We start from the raw sequence: 23548 nt of genomic DNA, 5'->3' as shown, positions 1-23548 counted from the left end.
AGTAGCAGCCTGGGAAGGTAAATGTATGGGAGGGAACTAGTGGGTTTGTTTATAGGTTGCTCTGGTGCCCTCTCTGGGATGATAAGAGTTTAATCTCCAGTAAAAGTAGAATTTATATCCTGCCTCTAGGCAGAAAGTGGGAAGCTTTTGGGGGGTTTGCTACTTCTTAATTGCCTCCAGCTCAAAATAATTTTTCAGTCAAGAGGCACATTTTGGGGTAACATGTTCTGGTTCCCTTCAGTACCCAGCGTCAGCAAGCCCACTTCAAACAATGTGTAAAATTCTGTGTTTGTGAAGATCCTGGCTAACAATGTTCCATGGAGGCTTTTCTTTGGACTCTTGGGAGAAGGGTATTAAATGAGTTGACTTTGATGCTCTCTCCTGATGCTTTGATTTTGGCTTTGACTCCTATTTTTTTCCCGCTCATTAGCTAGTGAGTCATTTAGTTGCATTAACATCTTTCTTTACAGCATCTTTCCTCTCTGACTTTATGCTCCCTCTGCTGTTCCCCAGCATAAACCCCCATCATTTCACACCAGACCACCTCAGTAGTCTCCTAGCAGAATTGCTGCTCCCCTTGAAAGTCCATTCTGAGTAGACCTGCTGTATTGATTGCCCTGAGTCCCTGTTCTGAATTTGTCGTCTCATTCTCCTGGTTAAGACCTTAAGGCACCCTATTTGTTTTTTTGTCTCTTGAAGTCTCAATTTCTCTGGCTTTCCAGATTTCCCCCCTTCATTTGTCTAATTTTATTTTCCCTTGCTGGTGTGCAAGATCTGTTTGAATCAGACAGTCTCGGTCCAAGAAACATTTTCGTGCTGTTAGCATCTTCATTTTTTTTTTTTTTTTTCTCAGTGTTCCCCATCATTGAGATGGACTGTTCTCTCTTCCTGCTCTTGTTTCTCCTCTGAAGCCTTTTGTGACCGTTCTGGTCCTCGTAGTTGTTTTAAACTCTTGTATCACCTAGTTCGTACTACATGTTTTGTATTATTTTATCTCTGTGAAAGATCTTGCCTCTCTCGCTAAATTGTAATAATCTTGTTGGCAAGGGGTTATTAAATCCCCTATTAAGTCTGGCAGTGAACAGCATAATAATCCTTTGACAGTGTCTAGTTGTTAATAATTTACAAAGCATTTCCACAAAGTTGTCTTCTAATGTTTGAAAGGTAGGTATTAATCTCTTTTAACAAGTGAGAAAATTAAGACCCACAGTTCCTTACTACATGTTATGTTATATTTGTGATGTTGGAGCTAGAGCTCCATCTTGGGTTTTTGAACCTTTGTAATACACTCTCGGAGGCTGATATATGGAACTACAGGGGTATGGTGATATAACACAGCCTGTTAATAGCCGTAAACTGGAGAATGTCAGCAGTGCTTCATTTAAAACTTCCTTGCTTTGTTTTTCATTGGTCCTTAGGTCTCCATCTTTAAAGCTTATTTTAAATATCAAATGCCTTCCCCCCCCCCCCCCATGTTGACTGAGTTTTAAACATATGTTTGTTTGTGTTTCAATTTTAGGTCTGTTTCCCTGTGACACATTTGCTCCAGCAGTGCTTGTACCTCAGGTCTGTCCTGTGGGACCCCCAAACTCTCCCCATGCTGGCGGTGTCTTCCTTTCCCCAGAGGCCCTGCAACCTCTGCAGCCCACAGCATGTAAGTTATTCGAACCTCTCTCTGTCAGTGTGTGGTTGCAGTATCAATAATCAGTATAAGTCATGAGACGTATTTTTTAGCAGCATACAGCAGTATAGATAAAAATGTTGGCATGATCACAAATGTTTTTAAACTTATATTACTGATTTTACAGCTAGAGGAATGAAGTTGTAGTTGAGATATAAGACTTGGGATAAATGAGCAAAGAAAAGTGTCTCAATTCGGTGCAGATTTAAAATTCTAGGGTTCCACAAGTCCCCTTTCTGACACTAACTGTGTGTGTGTTGTTTGATTTTTTAACCTTGGGTTTCTTCTCTTCTTTGACTTTTCTCCTCCACTATTTTTTCTCCCAGTAGCCTATTCTTCTAAGTAAGGGGACTGTCAGGGTAGGCACAGATGATTAACCACACAGCTTCTTAGTTATATTTAGGATGTTAGGCTCACAAAAGCCAGATATCCCTGTGCTCTAAGAAAGTGTGTTTTGAATGCAGAGCTACGGGCACACAGTGATGGGTCCTAAATTTCCAATGTATTTCCCTCAGGGCCAGCCGAGGAGGCAGAAATGGCATCAGCAGAAGAGAGGACACCAACAGAAGCATTGGAAATAATGATGGGACTAAAGTCTGCTGGTGTGGCACCATCTAGAGAAACAGCGGTGGCCCTGGCTAAGGACATGGCACCAAACACGGAAACAGAGGTGGCATTGGCCAAAGACATGGAACCACCTACCAAAGAGGATATGGCATTTGCCAAGGACATGGAATCATCCATCGAATCAGACATGTCCATAGTCAAGGACGTGGTACTTCCTACAGAAACAAAGGAAACGCCAGCCAAGGATGGAACACTATTCAAAGAAACAGAGAGGGCACCACTTACAAAAATGGATTTCACGTCAGCTGAGGGCATGGGATCACTCTCAGAAATGGGGATGGCACTGGCTAAGGACGTTGTGTCATCTGCAGAAATATCCTCGGCCAAGGAGTTGGCCTTGTCCCCAGAAACAGAGGTGGCCCCGGTCAAGGACATGACTCCATCCCCAGAAACAGAAGTGGCCCCGGTCAAAGACATGACTCCATCCCCAGAAACAGAGGTGGCCCCGGTCAAGGACATGACTCCATCCCCAGAAACAGAGGTGGCCCCGGTCAAGGACATGACTTCACCCCGCAAAACAGAGATGACCCTGGTCAAGGACATGACTCCATCCCCAGAAACAGAGGTGGCCCCGGTCAAGGACACGACTTCACCCTGCAAAACAGAGATGACCCTGGTCAAGGACATGACTCCATCCCCAGAAACAGAGGTGGCCCCGGTCAAGGACATGACTCCATCCCCAGAAACAGAGGTGGCCCCGGTCAAGGACATGACTTCACCCCGCAAAACAGAGATGACACTGGTCAAGGACATGACTCCATCCCCAGAAACAGAGGTGGCCCTGGTCAAGGACATGGCTTCACCCCCCAAAACAGAGATGACCCTGGTCAAGGACACAACTCCATCCCCAGAAACAGAGATGGCCCTGGCTAAGGATGTTGTACCACCTTCAGAAACACAGGTGTCACCAGTTCCAGTTAAGGACACAGAAGTTGTCCGATCACAGGGAGAAATATGTGAGGATTCCCAGTTAGAACCTGTCCAAAATGAGGGGCATTCGACTGCACCTACTTCCACGATTTCACCAGGTATGGACTTACATTTACTCTCAGTATTTCTGTCTGCCAGGGTATAGTCTCCAGAAGGGCAAGGGACAAGTATCATGCCAGGTAAAATAAAGACAGTACTTTGCAAATCTATACACATTTACTCTCCCAGACATTTATTTCTCACCTTCACCCTCCTCCAACACCACCTTCATCCTTACTCTTTGCTGACCTTATGTTTCTCATAGATCAGTAAGTAGTAAGAGAGGACATTCACGACCTCTCCTACCTCCTCGGCCTAACTACTTGTGTCTGTATCCAGAGACTCCTGTCACTGGAAGTAAACACCCCAGTTTCTGATTAAGGCCGCCTCTCTATTTTGTGCTAGGTCCCATCTCTTCCTGCCGACTTCAGCATATTGCCCTGGCTGTTCTCTCCTTTCTTGCCTCTCTCCAGTGCTTGTCCCATTCCACTGAAACATTCCCACTGACATTCTCACATCTCTTCCTTTTCCCATCTTAAACCAACAAAAAGCCCTTCCAACTCTACCTTCCTACTACCACTCCACTTTTCAGCTGCCCTACCAGGAGCATCCCTTATTCCTCAATCACTGTTCCTGTTTCCAGTTTCTGGAAGGTGGAGAAATAGCTGAATTGTGCTTCTCTGAAACCTGTGTGGTTTTTACTGTCATCTTTAGAACGAGTCACAGCCACCGGCCAAAAGTTCAACTTGCCAACAGATGAGGCGTCTACGTTAGAGAAACTAGAGCAAAAGAAACCATTTGGTAGTCAATCTTCTGAGCGTCCTTCAGAAACCTCAGGTAAGTTAGGAGACTGAAGCGGACCCTCTGGAACCCCTGAACTGGGAGTGATGGGGTGGGGGTGGTAGCCATTGTCCCTGGTTGTGTGGTAGTGATCAGCAGGTCCATTTATGAGGTCGGGTCTCTTTTTTAGACAGGCTTTGTCTTGTCTAGGCAGCAAGTCAGCTTGTCGCATACTTTTAAGTGATCACTACGTCAGCTCAGGACACCTGTTTTAATCCAGGCCAGCTGTTCACCATTCTGTCCCATGTGGTCTTAAGCAGGTTATTTAACTTTCCTCAGTTTACCCAGGAATATAAGGGTTCTGTAAACCCTTGCCTGTTTCAGTGTGTTTCACAGCCCAGCAGCATCGGCGATGTCTGGGAGCATGTGAGAAATACGTGATCTTGGGCTCCACCTCAGACCTTCAGAATCATACCTAATATGCATTTTCACAAGTTTTCCAGATGATTCTTATATACATTAAACTTTGAGAGGCACTGCTCTCAGAGACTTCCTAGTTTAAAGCTCGATTATTCAATGAACTTAAAGATTACATGCTTTTTATTGTAAGCCAGAAACATGTACATACAATTTTCAGCTTGATTCTCTGCTTGCTTTTCTGTGACTGATTAGAATGCGAACTGGAGGGCAGGGACTGACTTATTTTACTTCCGGTCTCTAGTGCTTTGCACACTGCAGCACCAAGAAGAGCAAAATAAATGTTCGTATTTTTAAAAAATGTTGTTCTAGTGACTCAGCATACCAGTAAAAATGTATCAGGTTTTTATTGTGTACAAAGTGCACCGTGCTAAGGCACGCAGACATTTAGGTCAGGGCCCTTGCCCTTGTGTTATTATGTTACAGCCTGGGTGGCTACACTATCATATATTGTTCAGAGTTCATGCCTGGGAACTTCTTGAAGAAGATTTATATAATTAAAGCAAAGATTTATATAATTAAATCGTATAACAGATGGCACCAAATGGCTGCTGATCAATTGCTGGATTAAATGTTATAAATGCTGTGAGGTGCAAAAGCCTAGTAATTTTTTTGAGAGAAGCAGTAATTGACCTGAGGTATTAAATGAAGGGTAGGATTTGGAGGACTTTGGAGAGGTAAGGATAAAAACAAAAGGTACCGTTTAAGTATTTTAATATTCCCTGAAGTCCTCTCACGGGGTCAGACTTGGTGAGAGCTGCCCTAGACCTGCTCTTCCTGGACTCTTTCTAGGGTCCTGGATCCGTGCAGCACTGACTTGGAGACAGGAGGTTGGAGCAGCTGACTTCCTGAAACTTTTCCAAGGGTGTTTATCCCAGTTGTTTGAATTCATTATCCTACTTGGCATTGTATATATTTCTCTTTCTTTGGGGAAGTACATTTAGTAACAGAACATTGAAATCTAACATATTTGTCTTTTAAAGTAGGACGCTCTGGTTCTGGAATGATGTTAATTTTTCTCTGATCAAAAGATTGATTCAGTATCTTTTTCCTTTTCCTTTTCTTCTTCTCCTAATTGTTCTTTTTTTTTTTTTTTTTTAGTAGCATAAGCCTGGCCTTCTGGTCTGTTTCCCAGAATTGATCTAGTTAGTTTGATAATTAAGTAGTATAATATTGGTGTTTCCCAGAATTGATCTAGTTAGTTTGATAATTAAGTAGTATAATATTGGTGACAGACTCGTAGAATTATAAACTCTGTCCAAGATCATACTTATTTCATTCAATTAGTAAGTAAATGTCACCAAAAACAGACAGGAGCTTACCATTTTATTGCAGAATTGAGGATCATGTACCTAGTAAAAATAATGACATATAAATACGTATCAGATGAGATTTATGGCCAGTAAGTGCTCATTATAGTGGTTAGAAAATCTCTGTATTTCTTTTCTTCAGTTTTAAATATTTTGTAAATATGTTTGGAAAAAATCTTTACTTGAGATGATGCTGTTTGTTAAATGTTTGCTAATCCCAGTTAAGGGTGAGAAATGTTTCAGAAAAAAACTTTTTCTAAATGAATTAGTAGGTTGGATTGGTGAAAATAGACTACTTAAATGGGTCACTGAATGGACTTTTTTTAAAGAAACAATAACAAGGAGTTTTCTTTGTGGAATCTTGGCCACCTTCCTGTATTGCAGGTACCCTTCCCACACAAGCCAAACAAGTGTGCAGACCCGGTGACCGCAGGGCCGCCCGGTCCCGGCCTGCCAGGGTCCCTCCTGAACTGCTGGGAGGCTCTTCACGGAAGACTCTGGATCCTGGGCTGGGCCCCTGCTCTTTGTTGGAGTCGGGCTGGGTCTCTGGTTCGTCTTCCTGTGGTGAGCCTGGGAACCCAAGGAAACCTTTTCATGTTGACTTCCTTGAACCCCAGAGGGATCTTGGCAGGGAGGCCTGGGATGTAGAAAGCACAGCAATGATGATGAAGAAGAAAAAGAAGAAACCAAAGCAAAAGAGATATTCTGAACCCCGGGCTGGGGGACCTTGGGATGATGATAATGCAAAAGAACCCAGAGGTCATCCCTTTGCAGCCGACTCACAAAAGTCAAGTGTTCTCCCCAGCCAGTCTGCCACTGTGGGTGCCGAATTTGGACCAGCATCCAGAGGAAACCTGAAAAGGGGATGTGGAATTGACTCCAGAACAGCCAAAGTGGCAGCTGAGAACTCTGTCTCAGAAAGCCTCAGTGTTCCTTTGTGTCCTTTGGAAGAACCCCCGAAAGCCACAGTAAATTTGCCACAGAGTGTAGAGGCAGAGGTCAAAGGTCACAAGTCAGGACCACAGAGCCAAGACATGAAATCGCTGCTGCCAGGTGAATGCAAATCACAGACTGCTCCCCACCCTGAGGCTCCTGGGGATAAAGGCCAGACAGGAGGCTCTGTGAAACTGGAAGGGCCCCAGACAGAAGTTTCTGCACACAAAGTAGAAATTCCTTTGGAGGTCAGACCCCAAGAGGGTTGCTTCCCTGTCTTGAACCAAGAGGCCATTATGGGGGTAGTTTTAAAACCCACAGCAGCAAAAGAACTGCCTAATTTGATACCCACTTTGACAGCCAGTAATCCATTAGAAAGTAGTCTGAAAGAAGGGAATGGTGAAGGGAAAATGACTAAGCTGCAGATTGACAAACACAAAGAGTTCTCTGAAGGAGCCGAAGACGTTAAAGAACTTAACAAGGAAGCTTTCCCCAGGCAGAGACAAGAAATGAGCGTCTCAGCTTCTGAGCAGCCACAGGACAAGGTTCAGGTTCCTGAGCCAGGGAATGAACCATTTAAGAGAATGGCAGGTGATGGCAAGAGCAGGAAGGGAAGGGGAAGTTCTGGGAAAGTGAGAACCAGTTCTGGGAAGGTAAGAGCAAGAGCTGAGCTGCCGGTCCTTCCAGACAGCCAGGGGGACAGCAGAGCTGTCCTTGTGCCAGGCGAGCTGGTCCCTAAAACAGAAAGAATGACTGCTGGGGCTAAGAGCGTGGAGCTGGGGCTGGATTCTTCCAAGCAGCGGGGGATCACAGCTGACCTCCCTGAGGCAGTGGTCATGCGGGAGCCTAAGGAGACAACTGACCCTAGTGTGGCAAGCACCTTGCAGGCACTGATTCCTTTGGGAACTGGGTCAGGTGTGACTCAAACTTCCGGTGCTACAACAGAAGGAGGAGCTGTGGCCATAGATCTGGGTGTCAGTAACCAGAGCAAGGAAGGAAAGTGTCCTTGGGTGGAAGGAAAGTGTCCTTGGGTGGATCGTGAGGCAGCTCCCTGGATTGCTGAAAAGCCTAAAAAAAGAAGCAGTGAAGGCAAAAACAAAAAGTTTAAAAATAATTATTCCACACAGCCGGCTGGGGTGGATAGCAAAGGAGAAATCCTCAGCCCACCTCTTGTAGGGAAGGACGGAGGTGCTGGGGGCACTCCCCATCCAAACAGGGATTTAGGACTCACTTTCCCCATAAGTCATGAGCCTTTATGCTCACAGACATCGAATACACCCACAGTGGAGCTAATTGACCGAAAGGGTAGAAATGTCGAGGTTAATTCTTTTGACCTTGGGGCTGTTGGTGGGGACAAAACAGACGCAGTCAAGAGTCCTGCTGTTAGCGGAGCAGCTACTGAGGTGACAGGTGTGAGCAGCCCGGACCAAACCCAGGGGGCAGGACTTGTTCCCCCAGTGCTGCCAGGGGAGCAAAAGACGGATGCAGCCAAGGGGCACGTCACAGTGGCTGACAAACCAACTAAAAGGAGTAATGATGGAAAAAGTAAAAAGCTTAAAAATGCTTTTCCTGAGAAGCACATCTTGGAGAATAAGACAGATGCAACAAAAAGACATGTTCCCATGGAAGCCACGGGGGACCACAGAATAGAGGGAATGGGCTATGTGGATGAGAATAGAAATATTACATTTACCTGCCCCAGAACACCACCAGAGGTGATGAATATTAAGTCAACCCCTCTAAAGGCTTTGGATTCAGCAGCCTGTGAAAAGCTGCCTACTCCCACTCCTCACTTAGTAAAGGAAGGTGATTCCTTTCCAGACAGCTTGGCTAAAAGTAGGCAAGAGATAGCTCCGGCCCAGATTTCCAAATTATCAGTGGTAGATAGTTGCAGCAAAGATGGGGTCCCAGATCAAGAAAGATCCAAGGCTCCCTCTGCTGCTATGCCCTTTCCAAGCACAGGGGGAGGTGTCCTGACCTTTACAGCGGCCACAGAAACAGTGAAGAGCCCCAGCAATAACTATCTAAAGAACAAAGGTGAGCTTGCGGATCCCATGAAAAAAGCAGGGACAGACGGAGGAGGGCCTGTGGCAGGAGAGGCTGAATCAGTGCCCAGCGGTGCGTCTAAGCGTTCTGTAGAGAAAATCACAGAACTAGCAAAGGAGCGCCCTTCTGGAGTGCCAGTAGAAGACCCGAGCCTGCCAGGTGAGCTCAGAGGCCTACAAGTGTATGCAGATAGGAGTAATTTTCCAACATATCCAGTAAACAAAAAGAAAGAGTCTGAGGAAGGTTCTGCTTCAGCTGATATTCCTGGCTTGCTGGGAGACAAATCACAAAAGCCCCGTTTCTGTGAGGACCAAAATGCTGACCGTAGGGAGTCTAGGGGCCTGGCTAGTTTGAATACGGAGGTGGATATGACTCTTTCGCCTCCAAAAAGTGAAAACGATAAATTGGAAGGAAGTAGCCTGGCTTCTAAAGCCACAGAAGGAGAAGATGTTTCCTTGCCAGCACCTCAGCTTCAGCCAGATTCCTCAGAGGGCCCCATTGGAGCTACCCCTTCAAGGGTGGTAGATAACTTAGGAGTGACTGCTTCCAAGGGTCTTCAACTCCCAGAACCTGGCGATAAGATCTTGGAGGCACCTGAGAAAATGACAGAGAAACCTGAATCAAAGGCCCTTGGAGAAGGGAAGAAGGAAGAAAAAAGAGTGGCAGAACCCATAAAAGGCTACATGAGACCCACCAAGTCCCGAGGACTTTCCCCACTTCTGCCAAAGTCTGCAGCCCAGGAACGCGAGAGAGCCAAGCAAGCCAAGTCCAGCGGTATGAACCTGCCCTGGGGCAGTGTGTGTGCTTGTGGCTTTTGAGTCCGCATCAGGGAGGCAGAGAGCTTGTGCTTTGGTTCCATCCAGGCTCTAATCATCTTTGTTAACCGGTGATTTGTTGGCGTGAAAAACGTATAACTGCTAATTACGTGTTTTCTGCAGCCGAGGCATGTCTTGTGTCCAGCTTGAGGAGGCTGGTGACCTGGTTGCATGCCTTTCTACCCAGCAAGGAACCTGAGTTTTAGGCCAAGTTGAATTTCAAACAATGAATTGTTTAGCAGAAGGTCTATCACCAGCCACTATCCTTAATTTTTTTTTAAAAAGTGTGCCTTGTATGTGTAAAGTTTACAGCTACATTTTAATCACTATTTTGTGTAAAGAGGAGAAAGCATTCACATCCAGCTGTGTGTGGGGGCCTTTTATTTGTTAGTACATATAGGGGTGGAAGGAAGTAGGATTATAGTTGTATGAGAAACAGAGTTTATTCTTGTATTATTATTAATTGAGTTACTGTATTGTATTAACTATAAGCTTACGTTTGCCCACCCCTGTATATGTATCTTGTGCAGGTGGCAGTAAATATCGACCTAGTTTTCAGATTAAATGAAAATGCTCTGCCTTTGAGGGGGAAATGGTAGCCTCCGGCCAGCACCGGTGGGCACAGGCTTCATCTGTGTTTCTCGTCGTGCCGAGTGACCTCCCAGTGGTGAAGCCGCCGCATAGTTCACCAGTTTGTTGCTTACAGCCATTGGCCCACGGGTGCCTGTGGGGTAGAGCTTTGGGCGAAGTCTGTGTCCACCAAACCATTTCCGTCCACGGGCATGTCTATGAAACGTGCCCGTGTGGGATTCCTCATAATTTTGCCCTTTTGGGCTCTAATCAATCGAGTAGTTGGAAGGAGGTTAAGAAAGGCGATTCCTTAAAGATTTAGAAATGTTAGCCTTTTTTTTTCCCCCTGAAAAACAATCATCATTTTCCCGAGCCTAACCTTTAAAAAATGGTTCCTGGCCTTTGAGGTTTTTCACAGCCTACAAATACTACTACTTCTTAATCACTGTTTCCTAACTTGCATGATACGTCTACTAACTCAGAAATTAAGAACAGAACAAAACAAAAAAAATAACACCAGTTGGCCTTAGCAGCCAGTTAGGCTGTGGGAGAGGCCTGGCCACGGGGCGGTGTTCTGCATGATGCGGACTTGCTGTGTGGGCTGAAGCCTGTGCTACGCATGGATTTGTACTAAGTAAGGGACATACACTGTGTGGATAGAGAATGCTGAAGGTTGTTATTTGCATAAGATATTTTCATCTTTGCTATTTTTATGTTCCTTCTATTAGCTACCTTGTTGCCAAGGCAGAAAACGAAGTCCAATGTAGGGAGCTTTCCAGCTTCCATTCAGATTTCCAGTGTTCTGTCCAGTTCTATAACTTTGGTTTATAGATTGGTCCTTTCATTTCAGCAGTGCTACAAGGGTAACGTGTACATTTTCGGAAGTCTAGCCATCTCTTTTTGCTCAGTATCTTCCAAGAAATGAAGAAAGAGGATTTGTTCCAGTTCTTGAGGAAAGGAGGCAGATGCTGTTTTCCTCTCCAGAGACAACCAGTGTTCCCAGTGTCTTACACATCCTTCCAGACCCTTTAATGCATAAGGAAGCAACGCCACGGATATTTCCTGATTTATATAAAAGAGACACATCACACATACCGCTGTGTGCCTTGCTTTGTAAACTTACTTTACAGCACTTTTCAAATCAGTACAGAGAAATGGACCTTTTTAAAAAATAGCTATATAGTATTTCATTGTAAGGATAGACCCTAAAGTCTTTTACCACTTCTTTATTGGTGGGCATCTAGGTGTTTTTCAGTTTTTCTCATCTAGAAACAAGGTGCGTAAACCATACTCGTATATACAGAACGCCGTAATTGAGCACGTGTAATAGAAAAGGGCTCTGGAGGGGCCTGACGTTTGAGGCATGTGTACTCACAGTGTTGATGGGTGTTGCACACTGTCCTCCATCGGGCCCGCGGAGCTGTTCCCCACGCTCAGCCCAGACTGCTCAGTACCCGTGCCCCTGCTCTTTCTCCACTAGGGCGGCTTTGCTTTTTAGTTTTGTGTGCTGATGTAATGGGTGAAAAATTATTTCTTGGCATAGATTTTGTGTTTTACTTACTGACTTCCTTGTATATTACCAAGTTTATAAAAGGCATCCCTATTGTTTATAAAAATTTTTTCTCTTTAATTTTTAATATCGACTAGGGTTTATAGCCCTCTTATTCTTTTTCAGAGTTTTCCTGGCTATTCTTGCTTGTTTATTATTACATATAAAGTTGAGAATTGGCACTTACAATTTTGAGGGGAAAAAATCCAGTCAATCTTTTTTGGAAATCACATTAAATGTATAGATAACCCTAAGGAGAGGTGATGTCTTCCGTGTTGAGTTTCTATCCACCAGCATAAAAGTACGCCATGTTCAATAAGATCACGTGTTCTTTATATGTCCTCATCCCTCACTGGTATTTCGATGTTTTCTTTAGACAGATCTTGCCTATTTCTAGTAGGGCTTATTCCAAGCTGTCCAGGAGGCAGGGCAATGTGCAGAGCAGAGCTTCAGGCAGACCTGGGGCTCTGAGGCAGGGGACTAAGTGGGCTGGAAAGTATCTGCATTTGTGGTAAGAGACTGGGCAGGGTGACCCCTTACACCCAAACACCATTGGTTTGTGCGGACTCTGATGTTTCACCCAGACTGGTTCCAGAGCTGGCCTTATTAAACTTCGTCTTTGTTCCTCGCTTCAAATCATTCACCTTGCCCCCAGGTTGCCAGTGATTCTCATAGAGATTGTTTTCATTTGTCCTGTGGTCTGACCGTGTTAGCCACGGTTTTCAGCATTCAGGCAGTAAAGATTTTAGTGGTATTAATAAAAATAATAGCAACTACCACCTATTGCTTGAAGATTATATGCCTAGATATCTATAGCTAGATAGGTAAATAGATAGTCACACACACACACACACACACACACACACTCTACAATAGTATGAGGGACTGTCTCCATTTACAGGTGAGAAAAAGGTGAAAGTTGGCAATTAGTAATTTTCTTACCTAAGCACTAACCGCAGTGCTTTTCTAGTTGGAGAAATGGAGACAGCAGGAGGACATAAACTGGGAATCAGAAGCTACTTGGGGATTAGGATCTAGGCCTTTGGACTCTAACATCTTACACTCCAGGCAGACTTGTTTGATTTATTCATGTGATCCTCTTTGTGCCCAGCACAGAGCGCTGCATTTATATGGTGCCTAGTGACATTGTCTGAATTAGCATTTGCTTTGGAAGCAGGGAAAGTGAAAATACTGCTAAAGGCTCTTCCAGCTTAATGTTTCCTCTCTTACTTATTTGTGTCACTCTTAAGTTGGGGAAACGTCAACAGAAGGTTTCTTCACTTACTATCCATATTGCCCTGAGCGGGGAATATTGGGCTACGTTGGAAAATCTGCGCTCAACTTGCCAGAAGAGGATGTCTCGTGGGTCTGTGTTTTTTGTGAAGTTCAAAGGGGTGATCTCTAGAGTATGCTGTTGCTCCCCTGGGAGCCGAGGGGGCTGTGAGCGGCAGTGCACTTGTCCCGTTGTGCTCTGAGGGGGACAGTTATGGATCCCTGTGGAGAGGCCCTTCCTTCTACTGCAGTGACAGCCTGGTCTCCTTTTTTTCTGGCTTCATTTCTTTTTCTGTAGTTTGCTTGAGCCCATCAACTGTCTTCCAGCAGCTGGGAATGTGAGTTTATAGTGAGAAATTCTCTTGGTGTGAAACTTGGAGTAATTTATAAAGCCCAAACCCTAACAGTTTCAAGGCCCTTGTACATAAATAAAATATGTACAGCAGATGGAAAAACGATTGATAATTTTAGAACTTGCTACAATTTTACAACTGGAGAAGTGCCCATTTGGTAATGTCTTTTCCTCACAGTAGTGCCATTTGTGAAGTTCCTTTCCTTACTGCTTCCTTCCCACATAACCTTCCATGGTTGTGGCTTGTTTTGTCTTACTGGCTGTGTGTATATTAATGAAATTTATTGCCAGTTCTTACATATCACACAACTAAAAAGAAACTTATTAATGCTCAGCACTGTCTTAAATTCTTCCCACCCTCAACAATCCTGTGCTCCTATTCACCTTATTTCAATAAGAGCATCTAAATATTCTTTGAAGCGAGTGTAGCAAATATCGGTTATTCTACTTTAAGAAGAGGTTCTCGTGTTCTCTGCCCCCTCACTTTTACCCTCTGGCTGACAGTAGCTTCGGAGGATTCAGGAAACCAGTGACAAGCAGCTTCTGACTTGGGGTGCTGAAAAGGTATTTGTATTTACTTCCTTAGAAGCCGAGCAGGAGTTCCTGTGTTCTGGGGTGAAGTGAGCTAGCTGAAGCCGAGTGGAAGGATTGTGATGGGTGTATGTTAGGCTTCCTTGTAAGAGGGTGTTTTCTGGAAGTCATTTGTTTTAGATTTGTGTGACGTGGGCCAGGCCAGTGGTGCAGCCTCAGTTTTTGTAGGTCCCGATATGTGAATTACCTTGATTAAGGATCACATAAATCAGATTACTAGCTTCAATTTCTTCATTCTGTTTGTGTCCCAACTTTTTAAAGTTAATCAGGGAGAATCATGATTTTGTTGACCCTATTGTACTAAGAAATGTTTGTAAAACTTAGCTAGAACATAGTTTTGAAGTGTTTTGCATGTATGTTTGAATATATAAACACAAGTACCATTTACTTCCAGATAAGTAACTAGATGGCAACTTCACAACCTTCAGCTTTTATTAGTACAGTGTCGTCAATCATTGTAATCACTAGAGTTATTGACTTTCATTGTATGATAATTTATTAGACATTTTTTCCTGGTGACAATAATAGGGAACATTTGATCAGTCTGGAATGCAGCTTTGTTGCCTTGGTAACTGATAAGAAAGAATGCAGGGCATCTAGTTGTGGAACATAACAAAACCAAGGCCTGAACAAGTTGAAGACTAGCTCAGAGCCCGAAGCAAAACCAGAAACATCTGCAGGTACATCTGCTGAAATCTGCCCTGCAGGCTGAGCCAGCCCCCCAGGAGTCTTGACTTGTCCTGTGAGGTCTGATAAAAGGGACACCTTCAGACCAGATGCATGGGAATCCAGGCATGTTCCTCAGAATGTAACTTCAATATCCTTAGCCCAAGGGAAATTTCAAATCAGCACCTGCCTAGATGAGTTTAGTTGTGGGAGAGATCAGGCCAATGACCCAGAGTCAGGACCCAAGGAACTCCCCCACCCGTCACGAGCAGAGCCTTTGGAGAGCCCGCTTACTGTGCGTCAGGTGCATTGCTGCCCCCCCGAGTGGCAAAGACCCACAGGCTTACTGCTGCCTTCCAGGCGCTTCCAGGAAAGGCACATAAACAAGATTATGATGTAGCTTCCAAATCCTGAAAAGGGTAGAGTAAGGGTAGTGTTGCCAAAGAGCATGAGTGGATCACCTTGGAGGTGGGGTTGGTAAGCACACAAAACTTCCAGGGTGGAGAGCTCTTCCAGAAGAAGGGGTTAATTGAGCCAGATGCTAGCCAGAGAAGGACCAGGCCCTGGGGCAGGAGGTCTAAGCCACCAGCAGCAGGGCCAGGCAACATGTCTGCAGTTGTGGGGTTGACAGGCACTGTTACATATTGTGCTTCGGAGGAGAGGGTTGTTAAGTTGTTTTGAAAAAAAAATTATCTTGGCCATAGAAAAGGGGGCGCGAAAAGGTGAAGTGGGGGTAGTTCCGTGACAGTGCACAGTCTTTGAGGAAGAAATATTTACTACTTTGGATTGGTCCCAGGCAACAGCCCTGGCAGTTCGTGCATATACAGGATGCTGTGGCACCAGGCCAGTTAACAGGGAGGCTGGTTCAGAGCTTCAACACGTGTGGAATCCGGGCGGTAGTGGGTTAGTTGGTCCATAGCTATTAACTGGTTAACAGCTCCGTCTGTCATTTAATTTAGAACATTTCAGAATCTTTCTCTTGTCAGGGTCTAGGTGACCTCACAGAGGAGGTGACACTGAAGTGAGTTGTGAATGAGTAGGAGTAACACCCAGAAGCAAGGAATTCCAGTGGCAGCTGAGTCTAGAATTTAAGTCTTAACAGTTTATAAGTACATTTCTTTTTAGGTGGACACACTGAGTTCCGTAAGACTTACGTACGTTCCTCCTCCACCAGCTTGAGTGGCTGGGCAGGTTTGTGTCTCTGGCCGCTGCCGTCTCTGTATGTGCGTGTGCCGCCCTGGGTGAGGCTGTGCCTGTAGCTCTGAAATGGACCAGAGCACCTGCAGGACCGTCACCGTCAGATACCACCCCATCTCTGCTGGGGTTTCCCCCTCGTTTGCCATCCGGGTAGCTTTCGCCTCATTTGGAGAGGAGCAGAGCTACTCATTCTTTCTTTCTTTTTTTTTAAGAGAAAGTTTATATAGAGGGTCACAGAGGTAGAAGTGAGCTGTAGAAGAAATGGGCTCAGGAAACTAGTCACAGAGGCAAAAGAAGAGCCTTGGAGCTCAGGAGAAAAGGGCCAGGAAAATGCACCTGGGGGCGGGGGTGGGGAAAGGCAAGGGCTCTCTCCACAGAGAGAGCCCAGCCCATTCATTCCTGTTCCATGTGATCTCTTCCTTGGCTAATCAAACTTTAATAAGTCACTCTGTCCCCTCCCCTCCGAACAAGCCTCCGGATCTGTACTATTTCTCTCTCTCTCTTTTTTTGAATTTATTGAATTTATTGGAGTGATATTGGTTAATAAAATTATATAGGTTTCAGAGGTACAGTTCTATAATATATCCTCTGTGTATTGTGTTCAACACCCCACGGATTTTCACTTTCTCTAAGTGAAGCAGAAGGACCTGCTTACTCAGAAGCACTTTGAAGGGAGCTTATAGGCTGAGGCATTGAAAAAAGACATTAGCATATATGTAAATTTTTTTGAAAATGGAACAGAGTGATAGGAAATTGCTGAGGAATAAGTCACTCCCAGCTTCCTCATTCTTTGCATAATTACAACAAAACAAAACCATGATTAAGGTATAAGGTGAACACTAAATACTTCTTTTTCTCCTTTACCTCAAACTTGCTTTTGCCCCCCCAAACACGCATCTGTCTATACACACGTGTGCACACTATGTAGTAATTGGAGAGTTTTGAATTGATCACAAAAAGATAAGGTACAGTGGCAAAGTAAAGCTTGAGATACTTTACTGAGCAAAAAACTAAACATTACAAAGGAGAGGCATCCAGTAACTAAGACTAATTTTTGCTCAGTGGTGTGGGAAGCCTGACATCTTCTCTGTGGCTTTTGCAATAAGTCAGAACTTGAGCTTGGACAAAACCATTGTGTTTTTTCCTGTCTGGATCCCGTTTGCTCTCCTGCGAGATGAGAGGATTAAGTTGGAGGAGTGCCAGCATCTGGGTCTGCACCAGAACGTGCACTTCAGTGCCCCTGCGGTGGTGGTTTCCTGGGGTGACCCTCGACCTAGAAGATGTGCAGAAAGGGACATTATTTTCTTTAGGCAACTCCTCGATTTTGACAGCCACCGTTATCTTGTCTGTTGATTTGTTGAATTGAGGGTTTGTGTGGTGTTTCTTGCAGTTGGTGGTTGGTTGGTTCTGTGCACCTTCTTTATCAGAGTTCCAATGCACTAATTCCCCAGTCCCGGGACTTAGGCGTTATCAGTTCACGTCAAATTCCCTACGGGAGACAGAAAACCTACTTCACACATGAGAACATTTCTTTAGCTTTTTAAATTTTTGTAACCTCGCAGCAGCGGGGTTCTGTGCGATAACTGCCTTGTGAAGTGCTTTTTACGTTGTGAACTCTCACACCTACACAAGGGGTGGGTTCCGTGGGTGTCCCCATAGTATGGCTTGTTCTCCTGCTGTACGCAGACCCCTGGGTGACACCGAGTTTATGTGCTGCCTGCTTGAGCATCTAGCTGACATGGTGTCTTGGGCACTCACCTCTACTCTGGGCTTCTTGTGCGGGCCTGTATTTCTTGGCCACTGATGGCCCCAGACTGCCACTTCCAGTTCTCCAGCTCTTGAGCCCTGGAAGTATGAAGTCCCTGTGCCCAGATTGCTCGGCACAGTAACCAGATGCTGACCACATCATTCTCTTGTTCAGGCTAACCACATCTCTGATCCACGCTTGAACTCTGGTCCCAAATACAGGCCCCTTTGTGACTAGCCAGCTTCATTCTCCTGGTTCCTGCTTATGGCTGACTCACATTTTATGGTTTGCTTTTTATGGAGAGAATCCTTGAGGCAGGATATATACGATTTGAAGGAAGCAGGGACTTGCAATTCTAGTCATTGCCTTGGTTTTGGGGGTTTTTGTTGTTGTTTTTGATTTCGGTACTGGAGGGGAGGGTCTGCGTAGGCTGGCCGGCTAGTTCTTTGCCTCGGCTGTCCTCTGACCCTTCAGAATGTGGCAGCCAACTCAGGTGGCGCTCTTCTTCAGATGTGCTGCTACATCCCTCAGTCGTGCCCCTGCCGACAGGCGGCGCCCTTGCATGAGGAGGGGTGCGGCTTGTTGGATGTGCTGGCCTCTGGAGCCCCAGGTTAGAATCGCACTGAGTTGGACATTGTGGCAGATCTGTGGTTCCTTCAAAGTGAATTTCAGCCTTTTTATTGAGATGTGACAGTGTTAAAAATGTGAAACTGGAAGGCACTAGATTCCCCGCATTTCAGGGATGAGGAAACCGAGACTAGGAGCAGTTACGTGAACCGCTCAGAATCAGAGCTGCTAAGTGGCACAGAGATTTTAAAACCTGGTCTTCTGACTCCAGCCATTTTCCCCCACAAACCACAGACAGAAGGTGTCAGTACACTGAGGGTGGGGTATGTGTGTTTGCAGGGAGTGACCAGTTGAGTGGGTGAGTTTGTTGAAACATACCTGATTTCTAAGGTATTTTCTAAAACTTTGCCTTGGAAATGGTAATGGAAAAATACAATAAAGAGTAAATAAAAAAAGAAAACGTCGCCTCTGGCATGTTTGGACTGCATGGCAACAACACCGTCTTCCCCAGACTGTCACAGCTGTCGCATATACTGTACATAGTTGCGTTATTCAGTTGTAAAGTGCATACTCACAAAGGTAAGATAGCCCGAAGTGGCTCACACTGGATGTCACAGCACTGCCCCTTTCTGGACCCAAGGCCCCTCCCCGCCCTGCAATTTTTCCCATTACTAACTAGAACCCTTAACCTGCTGGCACTACCTTCATTTGTCGTATGTCCCCACTTCCTTTGCCTTAGTGAGACCTTTGTCACAGAGTGAGGCGACCCTGGTTCCTTACCGACGAACCTTTGTTGTCCATTGACTTGTATTGCTACTAAGCTACTTAAGGTCAAGAGGAAGGAGAGGCGTGTGTGAGGCTCAGATTAAGTGAAAATTCGTATTTTTAGCATTGCACCACTGCCACTTACGACTGCGAATGTAGCCCTGTGTTAGGTGCTGAAGCTGATGTGAAGGGCACGCAAGGTTGTGTCTGCGCACTCGTTGGGGACTTAAGTAAAGTTGCAAGTGGTGTGGAGTGGAGAAAGTAAGTACTTGGGAAGCAGGGGCTCCTGTTAAGGAAACTGGCCTGGGTGGTCTTTGGTAACCTCTTTACACTTCATAGACCAAAGATGGAATAATTTTAATTGGCCTTGTTTTTCCAAAAGCATTATTTAAAAGCTATAACCAAATCATTGTAGCTGATTGCAAATGGCTTTAAAAAACAAAACCAGGGTAACATTTCTTCATTCTATATATTCTTTTGCAGGGGGTTAGTTTCTTTATTTTATTTTCAAAATTATATTGTTTATGCTATTACAGTTATTTCCCCCCTGGCCCCTCTCTACACCCCCCCTCCACTCCCTCAGGCAATCCCCATACCATTATCCATGTCCAAAGGTCATGCAGATACGTTTTTTGGCTACTCTATTTCCTATGCTGTACTTTACATCCCCATGACTATTCAGTAACTACCAATTTGTACTTCTTAGTCCCTTCACCTTTTTAGCCCATCTCCCAACCTCCCTCCCATTTGACAATCATCAAAATGTTCTCTGTATCTTTGAATCTGTTTGTGTTCTTACTTATTTTGTTTTTTAGATTCAACTGGTGATTGAGACTGCCATTTGATTGTTCATACTTTTGATCTTCTCTTCTTAAGAAAGACCTTTTAACATTTCAAATAATACTGGTTTGGTGCTGATGAACTCCTTTAGCTTTTTCTTTTTTTAAAAGATTTCATTTATTTATTTTTAGACAGAGGGGAAGGGAGGGAGAAAGAGAGGGAGAGAAACATCAATGTGTGGTTGCCTCTCAGGTGTCCCCTACTGGGGACCCTGGCCTGCAACCCAGTCATGTGCCCTGATTGCGACCCTTTGGTTCACAGGCCGGCACTTAATCCACTGGGCCACAGCAGCCAGGGACTTTAGCTTTTTCTTATCTGGGAAGCTCTTTGTCTTATGGGAGCTTCCTTGTAGGTAACTAACTGCTTTTGTCTTGCTGCTTTTAAGATTCTCTCTTTGCCTTTAGCCTTTGGCATTTTAATTAGGATGTGTCTTGATGTGGGTCATCTTATATATTCTTGATAGAATATTTCACAATTTCTATTTTAGTACAAGATAGTGCCTTGCAGGCGAGGCAACAAAGATCAGCTTTGTTCTAGGTAGATTATGGTCTGTCCTTTACATGTAACTTTTTTTCCCCCAAGAATTTTCTCTTGTGGATCCTTCAGTCCTGAATGTACGGTCTATCAGCTCAAAGACCAGGACAGCAAAGGATCATGATGAATAAAAGGGGGGCAGTGGGCTCTGGTGTGTGGGTAAAACCCCAAGCTGAAGACTGCCAGAGCCCCTGCGTTCCAGAGGTCAGAGGAAGATGAACTGCCCCAGTGTGTTCACATGGCAACTGAGTGCTCAGTGGGCTGGAAAGAGCAGGGCTGGTGCAGAAGGCAGAGACCCGGCTTGTCCAAGGAACCACGGGGGAGCAGGGGCAGCAGTAAAAATGCAAGGGATATGTTGTCACATTATGTCTTGTAACTGGGCACCTGTCCTCAAAGCCCTGAAATCGCTTCAGTCTTTAAATGAACCCTTTATTAAACTTGCACATGCAGAGCTGCAGATGCACTGGGCTTTGGGGACTCCATTCAAATCAGTTTTTAAGTGAATTTGGTAAGTTGCTATGACAGCAAACCCACTCTTCCTCTGAGAAATGAATGCCTCCAATTTTCATATTACATTAGGGGTATTTTTGAGTGAAATTTTGAGCAATTTTCTGGAATCATTGTTCTTTAAGGTTATGGCAGGGAATGGCAAATGAATCTTGCTGATTTTTAAAGCAGTTTTTTGAGTGGGTGAATGTGGAAGTGTGCACATAGTGTCAGATAAGTGAACGTGTGGGTATACATGGTTCTATATCAGTGAAAGCCGGAATAATTACTATTCTCAACCCCCACACCGGCACCATACCGTGTTTTAAATTGCTGATCTGAACTGAGTGCTAGTTTACACGAGATTACATTTTCAGTTTCCCAGTGGCATTCGAATGTGCAGAAAGAAAGTAGCATATTTCTTCCTTTGTCTTTCTCTTTCATTCATTTTTTCCTCCTTTCTTTTACACTAGTAAATTGATTAAGCACCCAGCCGCTTGAGTTGAAAGGAGCATGGGGGAAAGGTGGGTTTTGTCATGAATACTGGGGACGTGGTATGATGTCACTGCCAGCTCTGTGCGATCGTAGGTGGTGTTAGAGCTCCAGTCTCGAGAGGGGGAGAGCAGTGGAAGAGACGATGTCGCTCTCAGACAGGCAGCCAGGCTCTCGCGCTGCCTCACACAGCCAGCTCTGTCAGGGCAAGCCTGCAGAGTGCCGAATGGACTCCCCAAAAGAAATCAGCCAAGCCGGATTTGAGTGGCAGAGGACAGAGGGCAAACTGAATGAAATCGGGCTCAATGTCAGCGTGGACGGGCAGCTGAAAGATGGGCTTGTGAAAAATGCCAGCTTCCTGGAGCCAAATAAGCTCTGCTTCTTTGAGGGAAAGCTAGACAAAGAGCTCGGCGTTGACGTGCAGGACAGAGAGTATAAAGCAAGCTCGGGTCACCTTGAGAGCAGGTATGTGATTTCAGACTCCTGTCAACCCTTGGAGGGGAACTTGGTATACCAGAAGACAGCCAGGTTCCAGCTGGGACCCAGAGAGGGGCCAGACGACAACAAAGCCTCTACAGTTCAGGGGATGGTGGCAGGGAAGAATGGGCCAGAGACCAAGAGCCAGCCAGATCTGGATCTCCCTGGGACTGCTGACCTCCCTGTTAAGGAGCAGGAAACCAGTGTTTGGAATCCCAACTTTCATCCAGCGGCTCCCGGCTGTCAGGGCTCCCGGGCAGCAACTTCAGGAAAGGAGAATGGCGTCACTCATGGCTGCCGGATGATTGGGGTGGGGAGCGATAACCCGGGGCAGCTTGAATGTGGGTCCTCATTGCCTGTGGCTGTGGCCCACGCAGCCCCCACTCCTGGTCGTTCACCCACGGCCGCTCCACCGATCACCATGGTGGAGGTCATCCAGGAACACTTGAATGCCAGCTCTCATGTCCAAGACCATGATAAGGAATTGGAGAAATTGAGTCCTATGGAGGAGGGGGCTTTGTGCGACCAAGCACCCCAGCAGAAAAAGGCAATGCGTCGGGCCCTGTCTGAATGTTCCCACCTCTCAGTTCCCCCAGCTGTCAACCTTGCAGATAAGTATCCTGAACTCCCTGCCCGAGAAGATCCTTCTCCTATCCTGCTGCCTCTCCCGAGGAGCCCAGGGCCGATTCCTACACCCAGGAAACTGGGGGCTCCTGCAGTAAGGCGCTCCATGACGGTGGCCGAGGAACAGACAGCTAGCTACAGCCTGAACCCTGGGGAACTGCCCATCCTATCCACTGAAAAGCTCCCCCCTTCCATCTGCGAGGAGCCGGTGGCCAAGAAGAGAGAAGAATCGACCCACTTGAACAGCAGCTGCAGCGGCAGCTCTGGGAAGAGGGAAGTGGGAGCTGCTGGGCTGTATCTTCAGTGTAAGCTGGAGCAGATTCCTGAAGTGAGCAGTGGCAAGGAAAAAGGACGAGAAAATGTTAGTGGAACCAGCACGGATTCACCCTCCCAAATCTGCCAGGGAGGTGAGAACCAGCCAGGACAGGCGGCTCTGGCAGGGAAGAAAGAAATCGAGGTCACCGCAACCCCAAGCTCTCCATCGTTCCTGTGTGGAGAGACCCCACGTGATGGTATGTTTCTAAATTTTGCCTCCATGGGGAACAGGCAGGCAGCAAGGAAGGAACCACAGTGAAGATTACCAGCAGGGACATTAGGCAGCCTGTTCCTGCTAGATTGTGTGCTACCTGGGAAAAGCTTAACTCCCGGGCATTGGGAGGGTGCTGGGGGTGCGGTGCGAAAGGGAACAAAGTGAGTGTGGCTGGGTCAACCCGAATGTCTGCCGGCGGGACAGCTGGTGTGGACTGAGGGTGCGGGCTGATTGGGTGGGAGGTGAATGGGGTGGAGGGCGGTGGGCATATGAAATAGAGCCCGTTGCAGTGACCTCATGTCACCCCGCGCCAAACCACACCCCCCCCAGCTCCCTGTTGGTTTGGATCAAATGGTTCCTGAGCCTGTAGCAGCCAGTGGCAGCTGATTGATTTCCTTGCTGAAAATCTGTCACTGCAGAGTCACAATGGGTTTATCAGCTCTGACCTCCTCTCATTAAGTAACAGTCTGGGTGTAAGCTCTGTTTCCCATTTTGCTTTTGAGAACGTTTTACTTTTGTTCAAGCTGAAAAAGAGCCTTTTAATGCTGGTTATTTAATATTCTTTTCCTGTTCCTCATGTTTGACCCAATCTTGCTTCTAGTTTTCTCTTTCATTGTGTGGGTTGGGAGGGTTGGTGGGGAGAAAGGGAAAG

General features: G+C 45.7%; 1 protein-coding gene across 29 annotated transcripts in view; it reads left to right on the top strand.

The window, feature by feature from the left end:
- The window catches only part of MAP4 (microtubule associated protein 4), a 133912-nt gene that overhangs the window by 85678 nt on the left and 24686 nt on the right, over window positions 1-23548 (top strand). For 15 of the 29 annotated variants that reach the window (XM_053930315.2, XM_053930314.2, XM_053930311.2 and 12 more), the window contains 3 exons: window positions 1520-1654; window positions 2197-3336; window positions 3992-4114. In XM_053930315.2, the coding sequence (XP_053786290.2) occupies window positions 1520-1654; window positions 2197-3336; window positions 3992-4114 (1398 nt within the window). Of the gene's footprint in view, window positions 1-1519; window positions 1655-2196; window positions 3337-3991; window positions 4115-6228; window positions 9598-21383; window positions 22880-23548 lie in introns of those variants that run through there. The other 14 variants (XM_045199973.3, XM_045199972.3, XM_053930309.2 and 11 more) reach the window with 2 other exon arrangements.

Source organism: Desmodus rotundus, chromosome 8, assembly GCF_022682495.2.
Source record: "Desmodus rotundus isolate HL8 chromosome 8, HLdesRot8A.1, whole genome shotgun sequence".
NCBI classification, from domain to species: Eukaryota; Metazoa; Chordata; class Mammalia; order Chiroptera; family Phyllostomidae; genus Desmodus; species Desmodus rotundus.
This window is presented reverse-complemented; position numbering and strand designations above follow the sequence as displayed.